This window comes from Silurus aristotelis (assembly GCF_946808225.1).
Source record: "Silurus aristotelis genome assembly, chromosome: 6".
NCBI classification, from domain to species: Eukaryota; Metazoa; Chordata; class Actinopteri; order Siluriformes; family Siluridae; genus Silurus; species Silurus aristotelis.
Window position 1 is genome coordinate 18,562,063 of NC_139579.1, and position 25,568 is coordinate 18,587,630.

Consider the following 25,568-nt stretch of genomic DNA (forward strand, 5'->3'; position numbering starts at 1 on the left):
AGCTCAGTGCAGCCATAGGAGTAGACGTCATGACTAGCCGCGCATGCGCACTGACGAAGAAACCGCATTCTCCGGAACCGGCAGGAACTCTGAAGTCTAGAGAATAAGATTTTCCCCAAAAATGTCCCAACCAAGCCGTTAAATCCATACACCGAAGTGTAATCGAAGAGCTTTCGGTCAGGGGTTGTGAAATGCGTGCGATCGGGAAGTGTTGGACTTTAACAGGAGCGACGGCAGCGTGCGTCCTCGCGCTGTACCTGCCCCGTGTCCCGCGCGCTGTCAGCGGTGGAGACTCAGGTAATCTGCCGCGCGTGCTTTTGTTTAGATCACACGCAGCCAATCAGCTCTTATTTTCTACAGGTGTGCGCATGCAAGCATGCATATATGGATGTGTGTGTGTGTGTGTGTGTGTGTGTGTGTGTGTGTGTGTGTGTGTGTGTGTGTGTGTGTGTGTGTGTGTGTATGCTCTTAACGTGATCAAATGATAATGCACAGGTTCCCAGTCCTGCTTTTGGAGAACCCATGACAGTTTAGCCATTTTATCATATTCCCACTGACTTTCTTCACACAATTCCGCCTATTTTTTCTCGCAATTGCGACTTTGTTCCTTGTAAAGAGCCAACATTTCTGGTGCATCCACCGGTAACCATGTTGTAGGTTTGAAGTTTGAATCTGTTATTGTATGGACGAGGTCACCTCTGCTTCATCTGTCTTCTTCCATCTCCTCCAGAGATGATTGTTAGATAGAGCTCTCTCCAGGGACATAATTTCAATTGATTTTTTTTTTTTTTATTCGAATTACTCGAGTTACTCGAAGAATCGTTTCAGCCCTGATCCAGTCATTATTGTATCACTAATATACCACTTTTTCTTTATTAATATCTATTTTAATATCTTGGCCCCAAGCCAGATTGCAACTTGTAGTTAAATCACTAGCTGATCTTAGGTTAATTTTCTTGCATGTATTTCCTCATCAAACAGAGCTTGTATTTCAATTACTAGCTGCTGATTAGGTCTTGCTGTGACTGATCGAACAGCAGTGCCATGGCTGTTACTAAACAGCACATAACCTACAGAATGGTCACTTTATGTTAGCTAGCCAACATCAAGCTGAATAATTGTCTACAGTTTGCTTGTTTTTTTTACGACTTTCATTTACTGCATCCAAAAGCCTATAAATGTTTGTAAAGCATGTTTTCATGTTGTAAAAAGTAAGATCTGAGGCTGATGTGGAACATAATGAGTGGCCTGAACAGAGCACTGACTGACTTCAAGCCCACTGGGATGGTTGGGAGCATGGATGGTGCACCAGGGCTTTTCACTAAACATCACAGACTGATGCTACTAAAGTTCTTGTGGCTATATCTACACAGGCACATTTCAGAATCGTAGCCTTCACAGAGGAGTGGATGTGATTATAACGGCAAAAGGGGACTAAATCTGTAAAGGTTCAATGTTTAAAAATCACATTAAAATGTGAATGGTCCTCAAATTATGATGGTTTGATTAAAGATTTTTCGATATTATGATGATAATTGCAATATGACAAAATTGTACAAATATTTAAAGTTTCGTGCTGCAGGCAAACGGTGCAGTGTGTGCTCCACCCTCCGTTCACGAACCGGCGCTCGTCCACGTGGCTGCTTCCACATACATATACTGTATACTATATAGTTTATGCAGTACGTTATAATCAATTGCTCTGTTTTGCTAAATCATGTCCTGTAATTTGTTATATTATTAACAAATTACAGTATACTACCCCATACTGATCACCATTCTTTAAGACTCCTGGATATGCTAGGCTATGCCTTGATTTCCAATATTTTCAAGTTACGATGGGGTCATGGGAAACGCATCTTCATCGCAAGTCGGGGATTACCTGCATTTAGTGTATTTGCATTACTATTTGTTTCTTAAAATCCTGTGTAATCTGGCAAATATGGTGGTTGCAGTGTTAATACAGAAATATGTCTAAAATAACTATAACAATTTCTGCCTGAAAACAGTGGGGTAATGGCATTGCTGTGGCCATCATTCTGTTTTGTTAACTACTTCTCTGCTTCCTATCCAGTGCTTTTTGAAGGTAGAAAACACAGAGCCTGGTGCGCAAAATCAGTGCCAGCTGAACGCTCGGCAGAATATTTCCAGGTCTCCGTCTTGCACCCCTAATCCCTTTAGGTGTGCAGCGCCCCAGAGAGGCTAATCGAGTTCCCCACGGGACTACTGTTGTCTAGGAATTTGAGTGTGGAAATGATTAAGATTAAGGGGAGAAAGACTGCCCGGTGCTCTGCTATCACAAAGACACTTGGCTCCTTCTTCTGCTTCTCCACTTTCATTGTATTTCTCCCCACCTCCCTCTTTACTCTAGCTGGTGTAGCCTTTTGCTCTAAAACATTATTCAGATGAATAAAGAGAGAGAGAGAGAGAGAGAGAGAGAGAGAGAGAGAGAGAGAGAGAGAGTTATATCTGCCTTTGTATATGACTTAATGAAATTTGATTAAAGAGGAAGTTATGTCCTTGCAGACATGGCTCTCATCATGACCTCACCATGTGTGATGTGGTCTGTTCATGGGTGTGCTAATTCAAACAGTGAAAGCAGAGAAAATTCCAGCACTGAAGAGTCAGGAGCCTGCACTCCCAGATAGAGAAGCTCCAACATGACGGCACAAACATCCGTGCTTCAATGAAATGTCGGAACTGCCAATTTCGGAATTTTAGCAATTCACTGAACATTTAGGGTTGCATCAGCAAGCACAGTTTATAGGATTTTCCACTGGTTAGTGTTGCATCAGACAGCATTTCTCAGATTTTTTTCCCTATATTTTGAATTCCCTCTATTTGCAAACAGCCAGGATGTCCTTGGTACCGTAAAAGGTCTTTTTTTTTGGTCTGATATGAAATAAAATCCCTTAATTTAAAGGGATTAAATATACATACATATACATTTATTTAGAGCTATTAGATTTATGATCTATTAACATACTTTTCTTTTGTTTGCATTTTTTTTTTTTTAAAGACTTGACACATCAGATGCAATGAGTTTATTAGAGGGACAGCGCATGTAGGACTTTTTGAAGACAAGGTGAGGGAGGCGAGATTGAGATGGTTTGGACATGTGCAGAGGAGAGACATGGGGTATATTAGTAGGAGAATGCTGAGGATGGAGCCACCAGGAAGGAGGAAAAGAGGAAGACCAAGGAGGAGGTTTATAGATGTGGTGAGGGAAGACATGCAGGTAGTTGGGTTGAAAGAGGCAGATGTAGAGGACAGGGGGGTATGGAGACCGGATGATCTGCTGTGGCGACCCGTAATGGGAGAAGCCAAAAGAAGAAGAAGAAGAAGAAACATCAGATGCAATGGCACAACCTCATTTCCACAAGGCAGGACAGTGTGTGAAATTTAGAATAGTGTTAGCACACATTGATGTGCTGATTCAGGAAATTCACTTTAATATTTCTGGAATTTTTTTTTATTTTTTTTATTTGTGATTGGTATGGATTTTGAGTATAAGTATAAAGGGTTTTTACATGTATTATTATGTAGAATATAATAAAATATAAATGTGGTCTAAAATTACATTGCATTTGAAATGTGTCATGAGACTTATATAATACTAACAATTTGATTGGTCACTGTACCTCAACATAAGTGTTTTAGTTTTTACATTGTACATTTGTCCTGTTTAAGACTCCAGTGGCAGGTGGTCACGGCCAGCAAAGTCTTCTCTGCTGGCCTAAACACTATCAGAAGCACTGACCTACATTCACAACCTAAAATATTTGTTCCATAAAATTGTATTCATTTGTATTCATTTGTTTCCAACAATTTATTCTCTTCATTTCGTAGCGTTTCTTTTGGCTGCACTGCTTCCAGTATGTGTATGTAGATTTTTTGTCCAGTCAGATTTCAGCCTCTATGTGCTACCATGTCAATCTAATCTGCCCAGGGCCTGCAAAGTCAGTACTGCTGGCATGTCTACCCTGGTCTCTATTAGAAATAAATCTGTTTCTTTTAACCAATCAGATTTCATATTCGCCTCACAGGGCAGCTAGCGGGCCCAGAATAGCGTCAGCATTTTTCTGTCCTCTGATTAGTTGGTCCGAGGCAAAATGTTACAGCCAAGTTTGACTGGCAAAACATGTGTGTAGCTCTGCACACATTAATAAATCTGAGTTAGACTTTTTTATGCCTACGGAGGAAGAGAAATTGATTTGGTCTCGGACATACTTAAAAATACATTTTCAAGAAAAGCTAGATGGCTAGGAGAGGTTGGCCAACCCTGAAGCTAGCTAGCTTGTCTCAGCCATTGAAAGGGTTTGTTCACCACTTCCAGACCAGTGAATATGAGCGGTACCACTGGCTTACAGCCTCTGAGGAGCGGTGTAAATGATCAGTCTGCATCTCCGGTAATAATAATGTTTTTGTCATGTTATTAGACAAATATTGATTCTGAACTGCTCCAGGTGATGTAGGTGCACATTTGCGGTGGTAGTGTAGAGGTTTGGAGTTGTCTTAAGTGGGTTTCTTGCTTTAGTAAAAAGTAAAAAGCATCTCTCTCTGTAATGCCACATGCTGTTATATTGCGTTTTTGTATCACAAAACTTGCGTTTTTTCCCCACAAAATGCCCAGGTATTAAATACACGGCCCGCCACTGTGAGACTCTGACACTTGTGCCTGCATGTGTATGTGTATGTAGGAAAAAGAGAAAGGACATTACAATTAGGCAGAGGGCTGAGGATGTTAAATGTTTTGTTGTTGTTGTGTGTTTAGTGTATGTGGCATTACATTTAGACCTGTAGGAGGGATTGGGGATGGGATGATGTATGCAGTTTTGGATAAATTAAAAGACTTGTGCATAGTGAGAGTGTATGAGTGTGTCTGAAAATAAGTACGTTCTTTCTACAAATGGGGACTCTGGAGAGACTGAATGAAGGTGTGTGTGTGTATGTGTGTGTATGTGTGTGTGTGTGTGTGTGTGTGTGTGTGTGTGTGTGTGTGTGGCGCGCACACACCAGTGCCTGCCTGGGGATCAAGAGAGCGTCAAACGATAGAAGAGAATGAGCGTGTCGCTTATGAAATGTCACACTGGGAAGATTTGCAGGTTTTGATCCAGGCAAATTAATGCAAAACCCCAGTGCAAGTATTTGATTCGGGAAAACTTTCGGGAGCTGACTTGTCCCCTAATAATAATTATTGGGTTTACATTAATTTCCCTCTCTGTTATTTCTACCACAGGAGAGTTGATCACCGCTGCTTGTGTGCTGGGGGTAAGCATTAACTGTTATTGTTTAATCAATTCACTCATTAACTCTTAGAAGCATTAAGGAAGTTTAATTAAGTATGTGGGGAGAAAAAAATGGTTGATTCATTTATTTTGCAGGCTACAGGTTTTTTTATCCTTTTATCCCCATTTTATGTACCTCTTTCACTAACTTAGGAGTAGAGAATGCTATAATTTGCAACCCCGTACTTTAAATCCAATTATACTGAATGGTAAAGCAATGGCTTTTGGAGGATTTGCCTTACGTATAGTACAAGGCTCATTATTCTCAACCCCTTTTGCTTTTTGTGCATGCATGTGTGTGCTTGTGTAAGCCGCGAAGAATGAACCAAATCGGGTTAACAGTTATAATAAGTTATATTATTTAATAAAGTTTATTACGCTGCCGTGATCCTTTTAGGGAGGCTGTGGCAGTGTCAGTGCCAGTAATCCCTCGCTCCCTCTGTCCGTGTGGCCTCGGGCTGCAGCGATCTCTCCGGGCAGCAGGCCGCTGGCTCTACCCTACTGCTTCTCCCTCGAGCACTGGATCTACTCCTTTAAGCTCCCTGAAGCATGCCCGCTTCACTCTATCCCAGCTCTCGACCTGTGTGTTCTACACTTCTGTAGTGTACCACACATGCTCAGGCACAATTCCACCTCGAATTCTTCACCTAACACTCTGCTAACACACAGGCCTGAATGATATCATGACACACACACACACACACACACACACACACACACACACACACACACACCTCTATTTCCATCTCATGATCACCTTGTTGGCTCTGCAGGGTGCCCTTCATGACCCTACCATCTGCTTGCCATACTGTCTCTGTTTCTTCTGTCCTCTCTGTGCCCTCTGTTTCCCGCACACTTTCTCTTGATCTCTGCTTTCATCCATCCCACAGTGTTTCAAATATTTCTTTTTTCTTCCTGTCTCTTGTCACAGTATATCATGTTTCATGATCTCAAGATCTCTGTATGCATATTCCAGAAGGTAACAAAAATGCAAATAAGCCTGCTAACAGAGCACATTTGTTAATCATTATTAATGTCACAGGCATACTGAAAAAAAAATGTTTTATACTGAGACACATTACAACTTCACCACCATGCTGTAATATGTACACAGACGCTCCCCACCTTAACGAACGAGTTACTTTCCGAATGACCGTTCGTACTATGAATTTGTTCGTAAGTTGTTATTGTGTTCGTTATTGACTACGCATATCCCCTAATGATGTGTGAGCTATAAATACTATCAAATAAACGATAAAATATATTAAAACAAATTAAAATACTATATACAATATTTTGTATAAAGTAATATTCTATACGCCAGTGGTCCCCAACCCCCTGGCGATTGGTAACGGGCCACACAGAAAGAATACATAACTTACATTATTTCTGTTTTATTTATTATCTGATTCTAAAACGATGTTTTATTTTGGATATTTACTGGATTCTCTCCACCACATCTGTCTATGACTCACTCTTGATGCATGTCATGATGCTTCCCTCGGTTACATGTCTTACCTACATCCGCATACCTTTTTAAAGGGGCTGCTCTGGCCGCGAACACATAATACATTAAATTACATTCAAATTAAAACCCCCAAGCTAGCAAAATGGACACAAAATAACACAGTGGATGCACGTTTATTATTATATTTAAAAAAAATACCGGTTTTATGCCGGTCGTATCATTTTATTGTGTTGTATTTTTCCGCCACACCTTAAAGGCCGGTCCGTGAAAATATTGTCTGACATTAAACCGGTCCGTGGGGCAAAAAAGTTTGGGGACCGCTGCTATACGGCAATATGTCTAATACTGTGTTTCTATCATTTGTACCTGCCCCTAGCTGCCATCACACATCATATTAGTCAATGCTCTCCCAAACAGAGCATCTCTCTTCAAACAGAGCTCTTGCTCTCTCTTTTTATTCTCATCTCTCAGACATCCCCTTACAGTAGAGTGTGCTGTGTGTCTCTGCCATGCCTGTGTGTGTTATCAGGCCAGTAGGAGAGCGGCAGCCTATAATAGCTCAGCCCTTATCGCTCCTGAGGGGACTTAGTGCCTAATTGCTGGGAATGCAACGAGACAGGAGATCAGGGCTTTCGAGGGTTATCAGGAGGAGATGTGGATGTGTATGTGTGTATAAGTGATTGAGGCACAGAAGCTGTAACTAATGAAACAGAGGCTGTCCTTGAGTAGAGAGCAGGGAGAGGGTGGGTGTGTGGCGGGGTGGTGGTTAGATCAGGTCACTTTCATCTTACAATGTTTTCTTTGTTGCAGTGTGTCAGTTTTCTGAATGTTGTCCTCTCTCAGGTGGCCCATCCCCCTGGATATCCCCTCTTCACCATCCTGGCCTCACTGGCCCTTTTTCTGCTTCCTGCTGCTACTCCTGCACATGCTGTCAATGTGCTTTGTGCTGTGTTGGGGGCCTTAGCTAGTGGTGCGCTCTGCTACACAGTCTGCAGGTAGGAACCTCTCACCTGACCATGTAGGTGACTGGAATTATTGTAATAAACCTTTCTGTCTTATAAAGCTATGAAAAAAGGGAAAAGGATGAACCCACAGGAATGCTTCTGAATACTATTTTGGGCATCAGTAAACTTTTCAGTGTAAATACAATTACTCATCAATACTAATAACAAAAAGAGTAACTTAATTAGTATTTATACATCAGTGACATGATACATGATATCAATATAATGTGCATGCAAGTGGATTTATGATCTCACTGTAGGCTAGGACCAGTTTTAGGATAAATTATTGAAACTGGTGAGTTTAGTTTCACACTGCAAAAGCTCTTTTGTACAGCTGTTAAGCGACATCTGTACATTTCCACTCATCCAGCGTTAAATGTAGACATTCGTTTTTGCCATCCAGTTAATGTAGAGTTACAGTTAGAGTTGTAGGTGTAAAAGTTAATGTTGCTTGTATAGTAGCATGATGCTGTGTTCTCTCCTTTTGATATTGCACAGTTTTCACACCATTCATTTGAAAATACATCTAAATTGAGTATTAATTGATACTCATACCCATATTGGTTTTTTTTTTGTTTTGTTTTTTGTTAACTGCAAAACTTAACCAAGTGTAACCAAAATGCGCTTACATCTATAGAAATGAATACATTTCATTGCTGTGCAGGACTTCCTTAATGATGTAAATATTGCATGACTTGCTTGAGGTCAGGGGAGCCACTTCAGTAAAGATTGTGAACCTAGCTGACCAAAGATTTGCCCTGAGGCCACATGTAAAATGCAACTCCTACTCTTAATCCAGAAAGGATTTAGATCCAATTTTGGATTAAGAGACTAAAAAGTCATTACCCATATCCTGGGCTTCCACCTCCCTTTATCCCTGCAGCTGATGGGGGATACACAAGCACACACACACACACACACACACACACACACACACACACACACACACACACACACACACACACAAAATAAATATATATATATATATATATATATATATATATATATATATATATATATATATATATATATATATATATATACATACATACATACATACATACATACATACATAGGCACACTCACACACACAAAGATGCAGAACAGATCACATTGGTGCCACACATTCCAGTGCAAAAGTCCTTACGTGTCAGTGTATAATCTATATTTTCAGCTGAGCGTATAACAGGTTTTAATGGTGTGTGGTTTTGGCCTCATGCTCATCTACTAGGCTGAGAGCTGTAGCTGGCAAGTGTGAGATGCCAGGGCTGGGAGGGGGAGACATTTTGGGGCTTCAGAGCTTCCGGCACTGTCTGGGATGCCCTTCTGGATTGGCATTGGGGTCTTCAGGTGTATGCTCTAAGCCTGGTGGGAGAGCTGAAATGGCATACCACACCCAGCAGGAGCACTACCGGGCAGGCCTCTCCCCAGACTGCCACCCTGGCACCTTACGCTACTTCATTCCGCAGTGCCTTTGTGCACTTTATCACAAGGTTGGGCTTTGCATATAAAATATGTGTCATTTAAATACCACATGAGTCAGTAATATTTTCTGAAACATTTTGAACTGTACAAAACCGTGAGCACTGTTAACAGTACAATTGAGCAAAAGTGTATTTAAACTTTTAAGCAATAAATTAGGGAAAGCATTGCATTGAAGTTTATATTGACACTCTAGCTGAGTGTAAGTTTTCCTATAGTTTGGAGTAACTAGCAAATGCCACGTGAGCCAAGTTTTTTCCTTATTATTTAAATTTCCAAATGAACTGGAAGATCCTCAGAAAAATGAGTCTTTGATGTTCTAAGTCAAACGAGGTGGATGTCTGTGTGTACTGATTGGTTTGGAAGCCATTTCCTTTCAAAAACTGAGTTACTCGCTTCATGAACCCATCACTTGGCCTCCCTTTGATTTGTCAATTACTGAAACACTTTTCGAACCCACATGGTTGATAGCAAAATTGAATGTCTTATTATGTTTTCACACTCGTCCTTGATGAGCCTTTGAGGAAGGTCGGCCTCAATAATAACAGTAATTATTAAATGTTGCTTTCAAACCTGTAGGGAATATATAGCTATTTGAGATCGTAGTTTGTGAGAAAAATTTTTTTTACTCATCTAAATAAAATATATGATTATTATGTAGGTATTAGGTTTGTGCTTTAGAACATTTTTTAGCACAAGTATTCTCTAGATATTTTTATTTAAAGCAAACTTTTAAGTCAAATTTCTGATAAATAAATAAAACAATTTACCTCTAAATGTCTAGTAACCCTCATTTGTGTAATTTACTTTTATCGCTAAGAAAGCCATACTATACCTGTGCTGAAGTTAATTTTCCTGTACCAAGTGAGCTGAACTGGGACGTATTGGTTGTGCAGGTTGTTGACTGACCAAACACAATCACACAGACGCCCTGATTAATTTCTCTGCCTGGAAATGCTTCTCTGCTGGAATGAAAATTCTCAGTAGTAGGTTAGTGGCAAGTCTCTGATTAATTACCGTTTCTGTTACCTTTTTAGCAGAACAACCAAATCAAAGCCACGCCCCCTCTTATTTTTGGTTGTCTCATGTATGTTTTTTTTTCCAGTGAAAATGCAACATGCACTCTCAGTCAAGATGCTGATAACTTACTATACTATACTGATTTACTCAATATACTAATAGTGCTCATTTGCTGCTGGTGAACCGTGCTGTTTGATGGAGAAGTTAGATGTTTTGTAGTTCATTTTGAAGACACAAAATGTTTATTATACACGACATTGGAGAACTTCATTTAATAGTAACTGATTCATAATTACCTAATTCTGATTCAAATCAAAGCAATAAACAACCAACACTCAGCATTTTTCACACCTTCCTGAGAACTTCATTACATAACACAATCAGCCATGCGGTCTAAAAGGGACTCCACCCATCCTCCCTGCTGCTTCTTCGCCTAGGCCTATCTCTTTCACATATGCAATGGTACACACCTGCCAAGATCAGACTGGTCCAGGCCTGAGTACAGCAGCTGATTTCACAGCTGGCTGCGCTCCAGAGCCCACCTGTCTCACTGTGTTTTTTGTTTTTCAAGGGGTCTTCACCATATGGCTGTAACTCTGCTCTCTTCCTCATTGATGCCACGTTCATCCAGTCCTGCATGGTTCTCTATTGTTTTTTTTTCCAATCAGGCCATGTTAATGTTGTATGTAAGTGTGATTTCGAGCAATTCATAAGATACATTATTGCTAAAATACATTATTCTGTGTTTTTTGCAGGAAGGCTTGATTTTAAAGCACATAACAAATGTTAAACAGAAGAATCCATTTTCTTTAAATGTCTGCCTTATCCAAACTGTATCATAAGCCGTGCTCGAAGTTACCACACAGTAAGACACTGCTGATAAATGGCCACCCCCAGCATGACCAATGCTTCATTTGACATACATGCATTAATACTCCTTAACAGATATTTAATAAAGAAGACTTTCTCTCTGATTATTCGCTTCAGAATAGAGGGGAAATACAGTTCATTTACAGTATTATACAATTACTCTAATTTCTCTTTGCCTGGAGGCCCAAGATTGTGTCTGCTACACTGGAAGTCAGTATTATATCCATATTACTTTTTTCCATCTCCACAGGCACTTCCTAATGGCAGTCGCCAAGCAAGGAGAGGATCAGCATTTGCCTATTACCATATGTTCAAAATTAATACAGTCTATACAACTGTGCATAATTCAGAACCACAGATGTCTAATGACTTTGCTGCAATAATGATGGTGGAAGAAATTGCCGAATAACATACACACTTAGAGTCTGTTTTTCCACATGGTGCGGGTAGTTAGCGGATTATAGATGGCTTGCTGCTGGAAATTGTTTTAGTGTCCTTATTGTTTGGGGAACGATTAATTTCTAGCACGCACTGCACAGACTGTTCTATAATGTCCTGTTTCAGCCTTTCCTCCAACCTTTAAACCTGTAAATACCTCGCGGCTGTTCTCATCGAAACCATTTAAATTGAAAGGTTTATTGTTCCGTATTAGATATAGAATGAATATCTGCTACGAATCAGTGGTAAAATGATTGTCGATTGGCCTTATGCTGTATAATGTATACTCAATACTGTATTTCCTGATGCATGTTTTGTAATATGTGGAGTTACATTTCAAAATAAACAGTTAAACCCATCATAACAAACTAAACTTTAGATATACAGTGCCTTGAATTAATGGATAATTATAATGATAATATTAGCTTCTATAGAGCTCATTTGGGGTAAAGCAGTACAGTCCTTATTTTTATCTTTTCATTAATTGATTGTAGCTACGGAATAAAACTTTCTTTTCCGATTCTGTAAAAGAATTCAATGTTGTACAGGTAGTCGTCGATTTACGACCACAATTGGGACCAACATACCGGTCGTAAGTAGAGTAGGCTATATGTACAGTACTGTGAAATGATGCCGGAAGCTGGTATGCACTGTCGTAGGCCACGGCTAGCAGCGTAGCCACGGCGTACGACAGTCGTAACACGATTTGGTCATAAGTAGAGTAGGCTATATGTACAGTACTGTAAAATGATGCTGGAAGCTGGTACGCACTGTCGTACGCCGCGACTAGCGATTGTGGTTGTAAAGTCGAATCGTCGTAAGAGAGTCGACGACTACCTGTAATTGATTGGTCACTTGCTTAAGTTGTTTTTGTTTTTCCTTCCGTTTGCTTAGTATCTGTTTGTATTTTAAATTTTCAGGGCATTCAAGTTAGGGTTTTTCAATAGTATTATGACTGCCACCTTTGAATGCCAAACACTAGCCTATAAGTCTGAAATAATTAGTAATAGAAAGTGCAAAAAAACCCATACAATATAATTGTGAATGAGAAAATAGTATTGAAATTAACATCTACGTTATTGCAGCTAATATATATATTGCAGCCGGAGTAGGCCTAATTATAACTATTATGCTGTAAATGCAAATGGGATTTAAATAGGCAAAGTCTTTCACCTTCATTATTCAGCAGTTTACAATATCACTTGATCCAGCACACCCTATTACTTTGTGTTTTATGTTTTTAAATTGCACACTGCAGTTCATTGTGAGCACAGGTGTGGTCATACATTTCCATAGTGAATGTAGTATGTTGGCTCTTTTATTACACATTTAATGAGCTATTTTGTGGTATTAAAGAAACAAATGTTTTGAAAGACAAGCTGACCTGAAGTGTTCACCTGCTATGTTTTGAATATATTTTTTCAAATCACAATTTAAAATGTTGTATATGTTTAAGAAGTTAAATCGACATGCAAAATGATAATAATATAAACTAAATGTTAATTTGGGAAGGTAAAAATAATACATTTAAAAGATTTTGCCATAATTTTCAAATTTTTCATTGTTTTTTTGATGCCTGTTAAATCTTTTAGATGATCTGAATGAGAAGTTGTGTATATGATATATATGTATAACTTCCTTTACATTAGTGAGTGTTTTTTTTTTTTGTTGAACAGCTGTAAAATTTAGTTGCAGAAAAGCACACAGCAGCATCTCAGACAGCACACTGAGATTAAAGCAAGTATGCCGGTGATGCTGCACTGGAGTGTCACTCATTCTCTCTTATCACAGAGCTGCGAGAGAGAGAGAAGCAGACGAGACGGAGGGGGAGTAAGATAGACCCGGGTGGTCCTGCAAGTGCAGAAATGAGAGACGTGTAACATGAAGCTCATCAAACACCTTCCCTTAGACTAACTGACACTCGTAAATAGAGAGATGTCAAGCGTCATTAGAGGGATGGAGATTTAAAGAGGGGAGTGAATGCAGCTGAGCACTTCTGTCAACCTGAGCTGCTGACGTTTAGGGGGAGGTTTAAAAGCAGACTGGATGTGATGTTTCACACTGAGGACCTCTGCTTCTGGATAGAATTCCTACTGTAGCCCCCTGCTTTCAAAGTGTGCTGGGGTTAATTGACACACAGGGGGGTAGATTTGAAGGTGTGTGGGGGGTCTGCACCTTAACCAAAGTGCTTGCGGATACTCCTCATTTTTCTGTCTGTGTGAGTACTAAGTAGCTAATATTTCTGCTGCCACTCTGACACCCCATTAGCCTGAGTGCGCTTATATTCACATTCCCAAACATGCTCCATATTGTTTGAAACGGAAAAAAAAATAAAAGGACTGTGAAAATAAGGTTGGGAAAGAGGAGGAAGGCGAACAGTCAAAGAGTTCCACTCCCCCCATTTTCCTCTTTTTTTCCCATCCTTACCCTTCTCTTCTGTCTCTTTTTTCCAGACTTACTTTGCTTTCCCTGCAAAAGCTCCATTGTTCCCCTTCGCCTAAGTCTCATCAGGCTCTTTTGTGGCCGACTATCACAGCGGCAGGCAAAACGGCACTGGAAACGTCTAAATGGTATCATGGCTTGCGATTAAGCGTGCGCGCTGCAGCAGTGCTGCCGCTGCTTATGAGTCAGGTCTGATAAGGCGGGGGCCCTGCTCTCTACTCAATTTCAGATACCGTTAATGGAATCTGTCTTGTGCGATTGTAATGTGAGAGCGCCTAATTTGCCATGGAGCTTGAAGCTGTCAGCGGCGAGGGATTGCAGGGTCAGGAGGGACCTGGCAGCCGCTTGGCCCGCGGCGTGTATCTGTGCTGCTGAATAGAGCAGCTCTCTGCCTGTCACTTAGCTGATAGGCTGATGAGGACTCTAAGCCACTCGCTACAATGAGGAGAGGGCCATACCGCCTGACTACCCCCCCAACTTTAATTGTCAAGCTCGCTAAAATTCTCCAAACCAATGTGCTAGACAGAGTTGAGTTCCCCCCCTCTCTCTCCAGCTCTCTTCCATGCATCATTCTCAACTTTTCCTCCCGCATTTCTATCCAGTCTGATTCTTCTGGCTTCCTTACCCCTACACACATTCTGATTCTCCTTCCTCGGTGTGTCTTTGCTCTCTCTCCACCAGTTTGTCTTAGTAATAAGCACTGGGTCTTAAGGCAAATTGTCTTTTACTACTCTTAACGAGATGTGGATAGTGTTATTATTTTATGTTTAGACCTTGAAAAGTAACTTGAGGCGAATATTCTGATAAATCTGAATACAGTTCTTTAGAAAGGTCTGAATAAGCAACATGATTAAAAGGGTGATAACAATGTCCTAATACTTCTTAACTCCTAGTGATTATTAGTTGACAATTCAAAGTGCTTATGTATCGACTTATAGTGGCACTTCAGCTTACCCAATTTAACTAGTGCCATAGATTAGTTATTTTAAATTTGGAACAAAGAGCACATAATTCTGACAAGTTTTGGTTGACCATGTTCTTGGTTCAGTACTCAGAGCAGACAGGGTTTAAAAAAAAAATCTAAAAAAGCCCTAATACAGTAAAAAAAAAAAAAAAAAAAAGAAAAAAAAAAAATATATAAATATATATATATATATATATATATATATATATATATATATATATATATATATATATATATATATATATATATATATATATATATATAAATTTCTTTTACTTTATTTGGGCTGTAGCAATCGAATATTCTACCGATTATTCCATCAATTAATCGAGTAATCGGATAATAAATACTTTTTTTTTTTTTTTTAATCAAAGGGCAATATTAAATATATAAGAGACGGTCTCATAATTTTTTTTTTTTTAAAAACAAACATTTTATTGCTGAAATTGCATACAAGAATATCGGTAAAAACTAAACCCATTTAGTGAATTTAAATTGCATATTAAATCAAAGTGCAAATACAAATATATACAAAAAAAAATCACAAATAAAAAAAATAATTCAGATTAAACATTAATAAAAAAAAAATTATGATTTTTTTTAATTTTTTTTTATATATAATACATAGTTAAGTAAACGCATTGTACAATGTTTTAGTTTGAAATGATCCCAAACTTTGGACTTTCATTTTTTTTGGCCTGAATCTAAGGAAGCCTTTTTTTCCGTCACATTAAACAAAAAAGTTTTTTCCGACATTTTTTCTTGCGATACTGACTTTTTTCTCACAATTGTGACTTTGTTCCTCGTAAACATCTAACACTTCTGGTGAATTCATCGGTAACCATGTTGTCAGTTTGAAGTTTGAATCTGTTAGTGTATGGACGAGGCCTCATCCGCTTCTCTTTCTTGTTCCGTCTCCTCCAGAGCTGATTGTTAGACAATACTCTCCAAGAGTTCTCTCCAGGGATCGGAGGCTTAGTTTGACACCATGTGATTCTATTGATTGTATCCCATTTAATTTTCAATGTGTAAAGCTTTCTGGCACTACAGGACGAGTGACTCTGAACGATTGGCTGAAAAGAAGAAAAAAAAGGGGAAGTTGTGAAAAAAACAACAGAATTTGCGAGTGGTGGTGGAAACAGACTTTCATATAAATCTTCTCTTCGCTCCTTGCTGTTCTCTTGCTGTTCTTCCATTTTTTCCATTTTTACCTGTCCAGAGAGCTCTAGAGTTTAGCGGGTGTTGCGTCAATAATAATGTTCCGTGGGGAAACAAGCTGTGTGTAGTGAAGTGGACTAAATGAAGCATCAGGGCAAATCATTTGCTCGAGTTACTTGAGGAATCGTTTCAGCCCTATACTGTATATATCATTGAAAAATCTCTCCTTTTTAAGCTGGGGCCTTAAAGTATGTAGCTTCTTCTAGTCTATGGTCTGATGAGCTTTTTTTTTTAGCAAAATAATGCATGTGATTGGATAAGCTGATTATTAAAACAACCAAACTAGAAACAGTTGGTGAACTATGGCTTTTTAAAATTATTTGTTGGGGCGTGTTTACAGTATGTTCAGGTAATAAATCAATATTATATATTTGTTTTATTTATATATATATATATATATATATATATATATATATATATATATATATATATATATATTATTTTTTTTTATTTTTTTTTTTGCAAATATTATATATTCCGCTTTTACAGTATTGAATGCATTCATGAAATGTGCATTTTGCTCCTAATGTACTAGACGAAGAAAAAAAATGTTCATTACAGAACAGTGCAGAGCTATTCAATTTCAGCTAATTTAGGGCTTTTTGGTAAGGGTCAAACCCCCAGCGTGACCACCAGCTGCCACACCAGGCTGTCCAGTACCATATGGCTGCTGGTTACTGCATATACACTGACATTTAACAAGTATGTGCCAAAGTGCCAGACTCTAATGAAATATAAGGCTTGCTTTTTTTTCGTTGTTTATTTGCTCTGTGGTCTTATTTTGATATTTTCCAAAGGGATTGATGGTTTATTTCTGCTTATGCCAATAAAAGTGACAGCAGTGTAACCTCACTCCATTACTGTCATGTAGTGAAAAAGTCAGACTGTAATCCACACCAAGTTGGGGATTAAGGATGTGTAGCTTTGTTTATTAGCTGCAGTAAAACTGAAGCTTAGGGTAATCCTAGAGAGAAAGTTGTCTGTGTGTAGTGACTGAATGTGTGTTTCTTCTCTCAGAATAGCTGGGCCTGGACCAGGAGCTGTGCTGGCAGGTGGAAGCTTTGCTCTATCCAAACTCGTGTGGCAGTGGTCAATAGTGGCTGAAGTCTTCTCACTTAATAATCTATTTGTGGGTTTCCTTTTCTCCCTTTTGGCCTGCTTCCATAATGCAGAGGTTGTGGACGAGAAGAGAAAGGTAACGATATTTGCCATTTACATCTTACAGCAGCATGTTTGCAATTTGTATGACTTGTCATTATTGTTTGTTGTTTCCCAGTTTGCTCTGTTGGGGGCGCTGTGCTGTGGATTGAGTCTTTGCAACCAGCACACTCTGGTTGTATATGTGCTCATCATCATTCCCTGGGCTTTACTCCAGCTTTACTTTTACAAAGTGAGTAAAAAGTACACAGTATATTAGCACTAATGTATATTATGTATATATTTTATGTATAAATTTAATATATTGTACAAAACGCTCTGAAAGTATTTTTCATTTAGAAAAATTAGAGGGCCTCATAATTAACTCCTGTGCTCTGCCTTCAAAGTTAATTGCTTTGCAAACCAGTTAAGCAGGGTCTTGGATTGAAATAGCTCATACTCTGCAAACAGTGTTTAGAAGCTGGCAAGCTGCTCTCTAGATTATGGGACATTCTGCCAATCTGTTGTGTTTTAAAGCAATTAATTCAATGGAACTCATTCAGCAAAGAGAGCTCTTTTAGTAGTTGCATCTGAAAAATGTGCTAATAAATTCTAAAGTGCATTTCATATTTAAAAGTGGGAATTATTTTCAGTGTTGAAACAGCTGGATATTTCTTCTTTCAGGGGCTGTGTTTTTCAGCAATAGTATCTCTAGGTGTGTGTTTCCTCACTGGATTCTTGCCCTATCTTTACCTGCCCATTTTCTCGTACCTAAACAAAGCTCGATGGAGTTGGGGAGACCAGACGACCCTCTATGGCCTGCTTACACACCTGCTTAGGGCTGAGTACGGCACCTTCAGCCTGGTACACACTCCTATTTAAGTACAGTAAACACAGTAGATACATATGTTAAGCGAACTGGCATGATATCAGCTAGCCCTTGACTGTGAGGAATATATACTCTTTCACTTTTTTTTTGCTTTGTTCAGGCCAAATCTGAGGGTAAAGTTAATCTGGTGAAGATGCTACAGTGAGTATATCTGCTCCATACTGAGCTCAATATTGTCATGCATACTCTACAGAGTTAAATTAATGTTTTAATTTCTCTGCTTTCAAAAACTTTTATTTGATCTTTTGGTGTCAAGACATCATTTTATGACAAATCTTTTCACTTAATTACATTCACGATTACATTTATGACTTGTTTAGCTGAATTAAACTCCAAGAAAAACCCAAATGTTTATAAATGCAAATGGTGATCCAAGACTATTAGTAACAAAAAAGTAGTATTTAGTAGTAACAGTTTAAAGAAGTAAGAGAATCCTCTAGATACACCTTCTTTGTTTACTTTTCAGTGACCTTATTTCATTAGTAAAGCAGCAGTGCTTAGTAAGTTCAATTTGGCAGCTGTGCTTTGCTGCATGATCGCTGGCATTGACCGTGTATTACAGATTATTCTGATGGCAGCTAGAGCAATATTCTTATTTGGACATTTTTTCTGTGGCAAAGCTCCATCATTTCTTCACCAAACCCCTCCCCAGCAGAGAGGAAGAGCTTATTTTAAGACACTCTACTACCCATCACTTAACCTTCCACATTTCCCATAACCCCCTATTGCTGCTGCTTAGTGCTGAGCAGCCAGAAAACGACAAGCATGGACAACTCGGCGTATAAATATACCACAGGGAGCTGATATCTCTCTTTCTGTGTCTCTACTACTACTTCTGTGTTGTGTACACATGCTTCCGTATTCTGTCATCAACTGTTTAGCTAATTTTGGCCTAAATGTTATGTACGTGAGATGTTACGGCCAAAATATGTGCCGAAAATAAGACAATTTCTACTATAAATTTTCCCATAAAAATTGCTTGGGCATATAACTCAGAGGCTTGGGTCACTCATTTATAACATGAATTATATTTATTAAATGGTTAGGAGACATGGTGGTGTTAAGTCAGACCACTTTCACTAGGAAAATGCTCATTAACTTGCAAAAAGAACATGAGAGACATGGCAGAAACATTCATAAATATAAACTAAATTTATTGACTATATCAGAACCGCATCGTGGTCTAGTGGTAAGGATGCAGCGCTCTTACCGCTGTGGCCTGGGTTCGATCCCCGGTCAGGGAACCAACCCCAGCCACTCTTGGTGCCGTTCCCAGGCCTGGATAAATGGGGAGGGTTGCGTTAGGAAGGGCATCCAGCGTAAAAAAGGTGCATATGGTCCGCTGTCTTAAACTAAATGATTAAATATATCAGTACCGCATCTAGTGATTTTGGGGTACATGGAGGAGCAGCAGGTATTATTTTTTCCCAGGTTCCGTCCTGAGCTCAGTTTATTGTATATATGCTCATCATGTTCTTATGTGTCCTCTGGTTTTCTTTGACCTTCCTAAAACATCAGGTGACTTGTCTACTCTAACATTCCCCCAGTTCTGTGTGTGTGTGTGTGTGTGTGTGTGTGTGTGTGTGTGTGTGTGTGTTTTGTAAAAGGTGCATTGTCATTTTACAGCAGCAGGATTAAATAGTTACGGAAGATCCTTGAATGATTGCATACATTTTTAGGAATAGGTCCAGATTTACATTGACAGTAAACAAAAAAAAACAGTTGCAGAGATGAACATAAATAAAGTGCATTAATCGCTGATGTGTTTTCTTTCAGAGTTCAGTGTAATCACTGTGTGGTTGACCTCTCTGTTCCTGTGCTCATATTATCTCTCTTGGCTCTGCTGCATGCTTTATTTAATAGGTAAGTCTCAGCTGACAAATCTGCATGTAAACATTTCAATTTGCTGCTTTCAGTTAGTTCGATTGAAAGATTTTGTCATGTATGTACAAGCCAGCCAAGAATTTGATGCTGCATGAAAACCCGTATATTGCAGAATAACAATTGTCTATTTTCACCCCAGGAGATGTCGTGCTCTTGTGTGCCTGATTGCTGTTATGGTGAGTGTCTATTCCGTGTTCTTTGCCTGGAGAGCCAACTTGGACATTGAAAATCCACTGCTGCTTGGAGTTGTGAGTATCAAGTGTGTCTGTAACAAACAGATGATTAGTTTCAGTAATGCATGGACGGAAGGTACCTGTGATATCAGCACTGCATGAAATATTCACATACTGATGCTCTGAGTAATTAATTTTTTTTGTTTGCTCAGCACTAAAAGACTAATATTGAATGGAAGCTCTGTGTGTGTATGTGGGTAGGTGGAGCGGTTCTGGCTACAGGCTGATGCTGGTGTGTGTGTTTTGGCTGGTGTGGGGTTGAACTTGACAGTGTGTATGTTGGAGAGATGGCTGGGACTGAGATCTGTGTGGAACGTTGGAGGCTGGCTCATCACTGCAGGACTTCTTTCACACACGATTCACCTAAACCAAAGGTGACCATGCATGCTTTTGAGAATGAACTCAGTAAACAAAGCCACATGCTGTTAATTCCACAACATTATCCTGGTCAGGGTCATATATTTAGTAGGTAAGAGGAGAAACCAGAGAGCCCTGGAGAAAACCTGCACTGTCATGGAGAGAACATTAAAATCTTCACCCTGGCAGTATGAATATATTCTCCAACCTTGTTAGACATTAAGGAAATAATATAAAAAAAAAGGGTGTTAATAACTTTGAAAAGTGTTGTCAAAAACTACACAGGGAAAAAAAAAAAACTATATTCACTCATTGCACACATTTTTTTTTTTTTTTCATTATCATGAAGCGAGTCAATAAGTCAGAAAGTGACTGCAGGTGTTAACAGCCTGCCGATATATTAGTGGTGTTATCAGGTATAAGAGGTGTGACTTAGAGTTAAAGGGCTGCACAATGTTTCAAATGAATGTTTCAGGATTTTTTTTCCATGCTGTATTTGTTATTCCTCTCCCTTCAAATGTTTTTACCGGGGTCGTAGGTTTTTGCTGTGACTCGGCCATGGTAGTCACTCACCTAATTATTCGTCACGTCCATGCTTCATCAAACATCAAAAGCTCCCGAGCTTATAACATTCTGCCTCTTTTCACTCTCTGCTTGATTTGCTGTCCTGGCCACGCTAGTCATGCAGATTAAAGCGGCGGCGCTCTGTGGTTGATTAGGCGTACTGGCCACAGCAGTCGCAAAGATTACAGCCATGTGGTTCGGTGCCTCGCATTGTGCCACTTTGATCAGCCTGCTTGGAAGGATGTACTTGTTGGCGCTCATCACACCTGTCAGAGGCTGATTACAGAGGCAAGGCGCTCAGCTGCCTCATCTGAGAAAGTTTAGCATCGTTCGTTCACTCTCCCACTGCCTCTGTGTGGGAGAGGAGCTGACAGCAGACCAGCTGGAGGTGTGATAGTGTCATGGATCTCCTGTACACGTCAACGCGTAGAGAGTTATCTGTACTGTGTACCTCATTTCTGTAATCATGAATAAATTCTCATACCTTCAGCTTTATAAGTTACTGGTTGTTCTTGAACACTCTGGTTTGTTTAAGTCGAACAGCTTTTGCCTACTTTCTGACTGTTGTATCAAATTTGTCTACTTCCAGAGAGTGTGATCAGAGTAGGAACGATGTTGTGGAGAGATTTGCCCGTGAGCTCATTTTCTCATTCCCAGAGAGCTCTTTGGTCTTGACCAAGGGTGATCTACCCGGTAACACACTACGCTACCTGCATTATTGCCAGGGGCTGCGGCCAGATCTAAGCCTGATCGACCAAGAGGTTTAACAGCAAAGCACTTTTTTGTAAAATACCCTTCTGTATTATACATTTAATGTTCATTTTGATAGTGTTTCAATGCCACATTCCTGTTCATTCTCAGATGATGACTTATGGCTGGTATGTGCCTAAGCTGCAACAACATCTTCCTGGAGTAAAGTTCCCTGGGCGAGTTTGGGATCCAGTTAACACCGAAGAGAAGAATAGCTTCAACATTGAACAGTTTATTCAGCACAATATACAGTGAGTTTAAAAGGCACACACTTTGGTAATGGCGTTCCTTGAAATCAATACAGCTATTTATTATTGTCACTAGCTAGCAGTTAAATTACTCTTGAAGATCATCATACCTCTGATTAATTTTATTATACCATAATGGATCACACAAAGCCCAGAAAGGGAGGCAAATAAGGATTTGGGTTGTTTACCCCCTCCCTCCACCAGACGGCAGCATTTCCTTGCCAGAGGCCTGGAGCCTGGGGCTTCAGGCACTGGTGACTGTACCCTGGGGTCTTTTTCAGTGCATTACAATGGGAAAGGCAAAAAAAAAGAAAAAAAAAAAAAAAGGAAAAATACATGACAGATGCTTGAATAGGATCAATGCTTAGTCCTAGACTACAAAAAAAAGTGTAAATTGTCCAAGCTATAATTTGTTTCCAGAAGATCAGTTAGTAGCATAGGAAATTGTTATTCAGATTTGGTTTTACCTTTTTTTTTTTTTTTTTTTGCTGGAAGAACTATATCTGAGGCACATACAAACAAAAAGTCTAAATTGGTAGTAGGGCCGGTCAAGAGGAATAACTGGAACAAGCTGTGGGATTTATAAAACAGTGTATGTACATTATATTATCTGAATTGGCTGACGTTTAATGGAAAGACTTAAAAAGAGAAGAAAAAAACGAATAGGAAATTGTTTATATTTTTGTCATTGGCACACCCAGCCAACAAATTGTCAAGAATCTGAAGAACAAAATGTTCCCTTTTTTTTCTCACCTGTTGTGTGTGTCTTTGTATGTATTTGCATGTAGCCGGCCTCTATTTGTGTGCATTGGCTTGACGGAAGGAGACCCAAGTTGGGAGAAGTCCTTCTCTCTGTGGCCGTGGGGTGTCTGTGAGCAGCTGATGCCCCTTACAAGCCGCTTGCATCCTGTGGAGTGGGTTCAGCGCACACAGAATCTGTACAACTGGAGTGAGCCTCATAACAGGTACACTACATACTTCATTTACATATTATACATATGCTGTTTATTCCACCAGCTAATGTTTTTCGAAGACATTTTATGTTCAGCTCACACCTATCTATCAAATACATATTTTTAAGTTTCTGAAAAAGTGATTCTTGTTCAAATTGAGATCTATAGAGCACAATGCAGCATTGAGTGCCATGCTATTTTTCCTGCCGCATCTCTCTCTTCATTCTCCACTGAAGTCCACTTAACCAATGCATTTGGGTCCTGCTGGGAAGGCAGCCATCGTCTCCTGCTTCAAAGTCGTTATTAGTCTGTTGACCCCACCCTAATGACTTTCTAAACTGCAGCGTGCCGATACGTGCGTATAAAGTGAAATTAGTTCTAGTCTTCAGCGCCGAGGGTCTGCGTGCCTGCCTGGCATTCAGTGAGCTAATCAGGGTTGAATGGTGTGACATTACTCTCCTCTCGGCCGCTACAAGCGTGTCTGTCCCTGCCTGGCAGCCAAATATTAGCCGGGAAGTCACATGCTAAAATATTCCTTTGAAGGAGAGGCCGCATGGTTATGCGCAATGAAATGGAACGAAAGAAGTGCAGAAATATGTGGGTCATTTAGCACATGGGAGCACTTTTAAAGATTGCAGGCATGAAATATCAGCTGTCACATGTTTTATTACAAGGATCTACTGGATTGCTTGTTTCTGCTAACAGAAACTTGGACAGAAGAACCTGATACCATTGGCATGCTTAGTGCAGTTTAAAATGTATTCATTCTCCAAACTTGATATAAAATATAATATAATAAAAATAATAATAATAACAAATAAATTACACTTGTCTTTGGTATCTTTTATAATTTTTAATTTTGGGGTCCAATAATGTGGAAGAAAACATGGAGTAAAGAGTGTGTTGTATAGATATAAGGATGTGCAAGATAGTAGAATGAAATGAAAAATACTTATACTTTCATATATTATTGTATTACTGATTTTTGTTATCGTCTATTGTAGCTTTCCTCCTGGCTCATGGGAACGAGTGGCCAATGAGGAAATGTGGCAGTCCAGGTAATGCTTTCTATTATCACTGTTATCGTAATGTTCATCAAGGTCTAAACAATACATTTCATTTCATTATTGTCCATTCTAATTTCTAGAATATGATTTTTTAAATCCTTTTTAGGATGAAAATGGCCTTCTTCCTCTTTGACCTTGCCGAGAGGATGGAGGGAGGAGCTCAGACTCACCTCTATGAGCTTTCTTACAACGTGTGTATGACAGTTAAAGAACTAATATTATTGTCCTATTATTTATTTTTACATTCATTTTACATTAATTATTATTTACAGGTATACTTCCCTCATTTTGTGCCTAAATGCTTTTAAGTTATGCACAAGTTATTTAAAACTACGACTTCCCAACACTATTTATATTTAAATCAGTCTATTACTTATACATGTGAATATCACATAATCACATAATTAGGCTCCTTTGCCTTTTTTGACCATAACATCTCTGACTTCTACTTAAAAACTCTTTTTAACCCTTTAAACATTTACAGATATATCATCAAATTGTGGATGCCCAGAAGGACTATCCTGCTAACTGGGATAAAAATCTAGCTTTGGCTGCTGAGCGCTTGCTGCGTTCAGGAGGAGGACAACACCGGCTAGAAACTCTTATAAACCAGAGTATCCATCACTTCAGCCGGTATATTGAGAGAGAACCCACGGACACTCAGAACAGTGCCATCCGTTCTGCCATCACACACCTCAGCAAGGAGAGGGACAGACTCAGATTTGCACAGAAAAACACAACATAAGGCCACTACATGAAACTTTGGAAAATCTGAACACTACCATATGTTGCTATGCTTGTTTGAGGGACTTGAATGCTAGTAAAGCATTCCTGATGCATAGGCAGGTAAAACTTTGATAAGAAAAAGAAGCAGAGAGATTAATGTCTCAAGTCAAGCAATTTCAGTGAGAATCATATAGATGAGTGGGAAAGCTGTCGCAGCATTTATTTGACTATGTGATGATACCATCACTTAGTTAATGATGAACACGATCCTCATAAAACGCTGTATGTACAGATTGTGTCAATAAATGAACGATCTTATTTGACGTTGTAAATACACAGTGTGTGTTGTAATAACCTTTGAAAAAGGTTAGACACATTTTTTTTTCTTTATACAGCATTGTTGTCATAGCTGAGTGCGAAGCTGGGAGTTTTTTTTTGTTGTTAAATGAATTGCAATACTATTAAGTAGACCAGGTGGAGGATCTTTTAAAAAAGATGTTCCTTCATTTTGAATTTGCTCAGAATGTTTTTAATTTTGTACCAAAAATAAATGTATATAATTCCAA

The 25,568-nt window shown here is 39.2% G+C and overlaps 1 protein-coding gene across 1 annotated transcript; it reads left to right on the forward strand.

The window, feature by feature from the left end:
- On the forward strand, positions 1 to 25,568 carry tmem260 (transmembrane protein 260). The gene is made up of 16 exons (XM_083545433.1): positions 1 to 297; positions 5,240 to 5,271; positions 7,600 to 7,751; positions 17,212 to 17,389; positions 17,471 to 17,584; positions 18,016 to 18,195; positions 18,321 to 18,361; positions 19,997 to 20,083; positions 20,244 to 20,352; positions 20,539 to 20,711; positions 21,848 to 22,019; positions 22,120 to 22,259; positions 23,045 to 23,221; positions 24,214 to 24,267; positions 24,383 to 24,467; positions 24,761 to 25,568. The coding sequence occupies exons 1-16, from the start codon at positions 192 to 194 to the stop codon at positions 25,019 to 25,021; spliced, it is 2,061 nt and encodes a 686-aa protein (XP_083401559.1). The 5' UTR covers positions 1 to 191; the 3' UTR covers positions 25,022 to 25,568.

Coding starts and splice junctions, on each gene's coding strand:
- tmem260 (XM_083545433.1), top strand. CDS start 192: ATGCGTGCGATCGGGAAGTGTTGGACTTTAACAGGAGCGACGGCAGCG. Junction 18,362..19,996: donor AATCTGGTGAAGATGCTACA/GTGAGTATATCT, acceptor GTTTTCTTTCAG/AGTTCAGTGTAATCACTGTG. Junction 20,084..20,243: donor CTGCATGCTTTATTTAATAG/GTAAGTCTCAGC, acceptor TTTTCACCCCAG/GAGATGTCGTGCTCTTGTGT.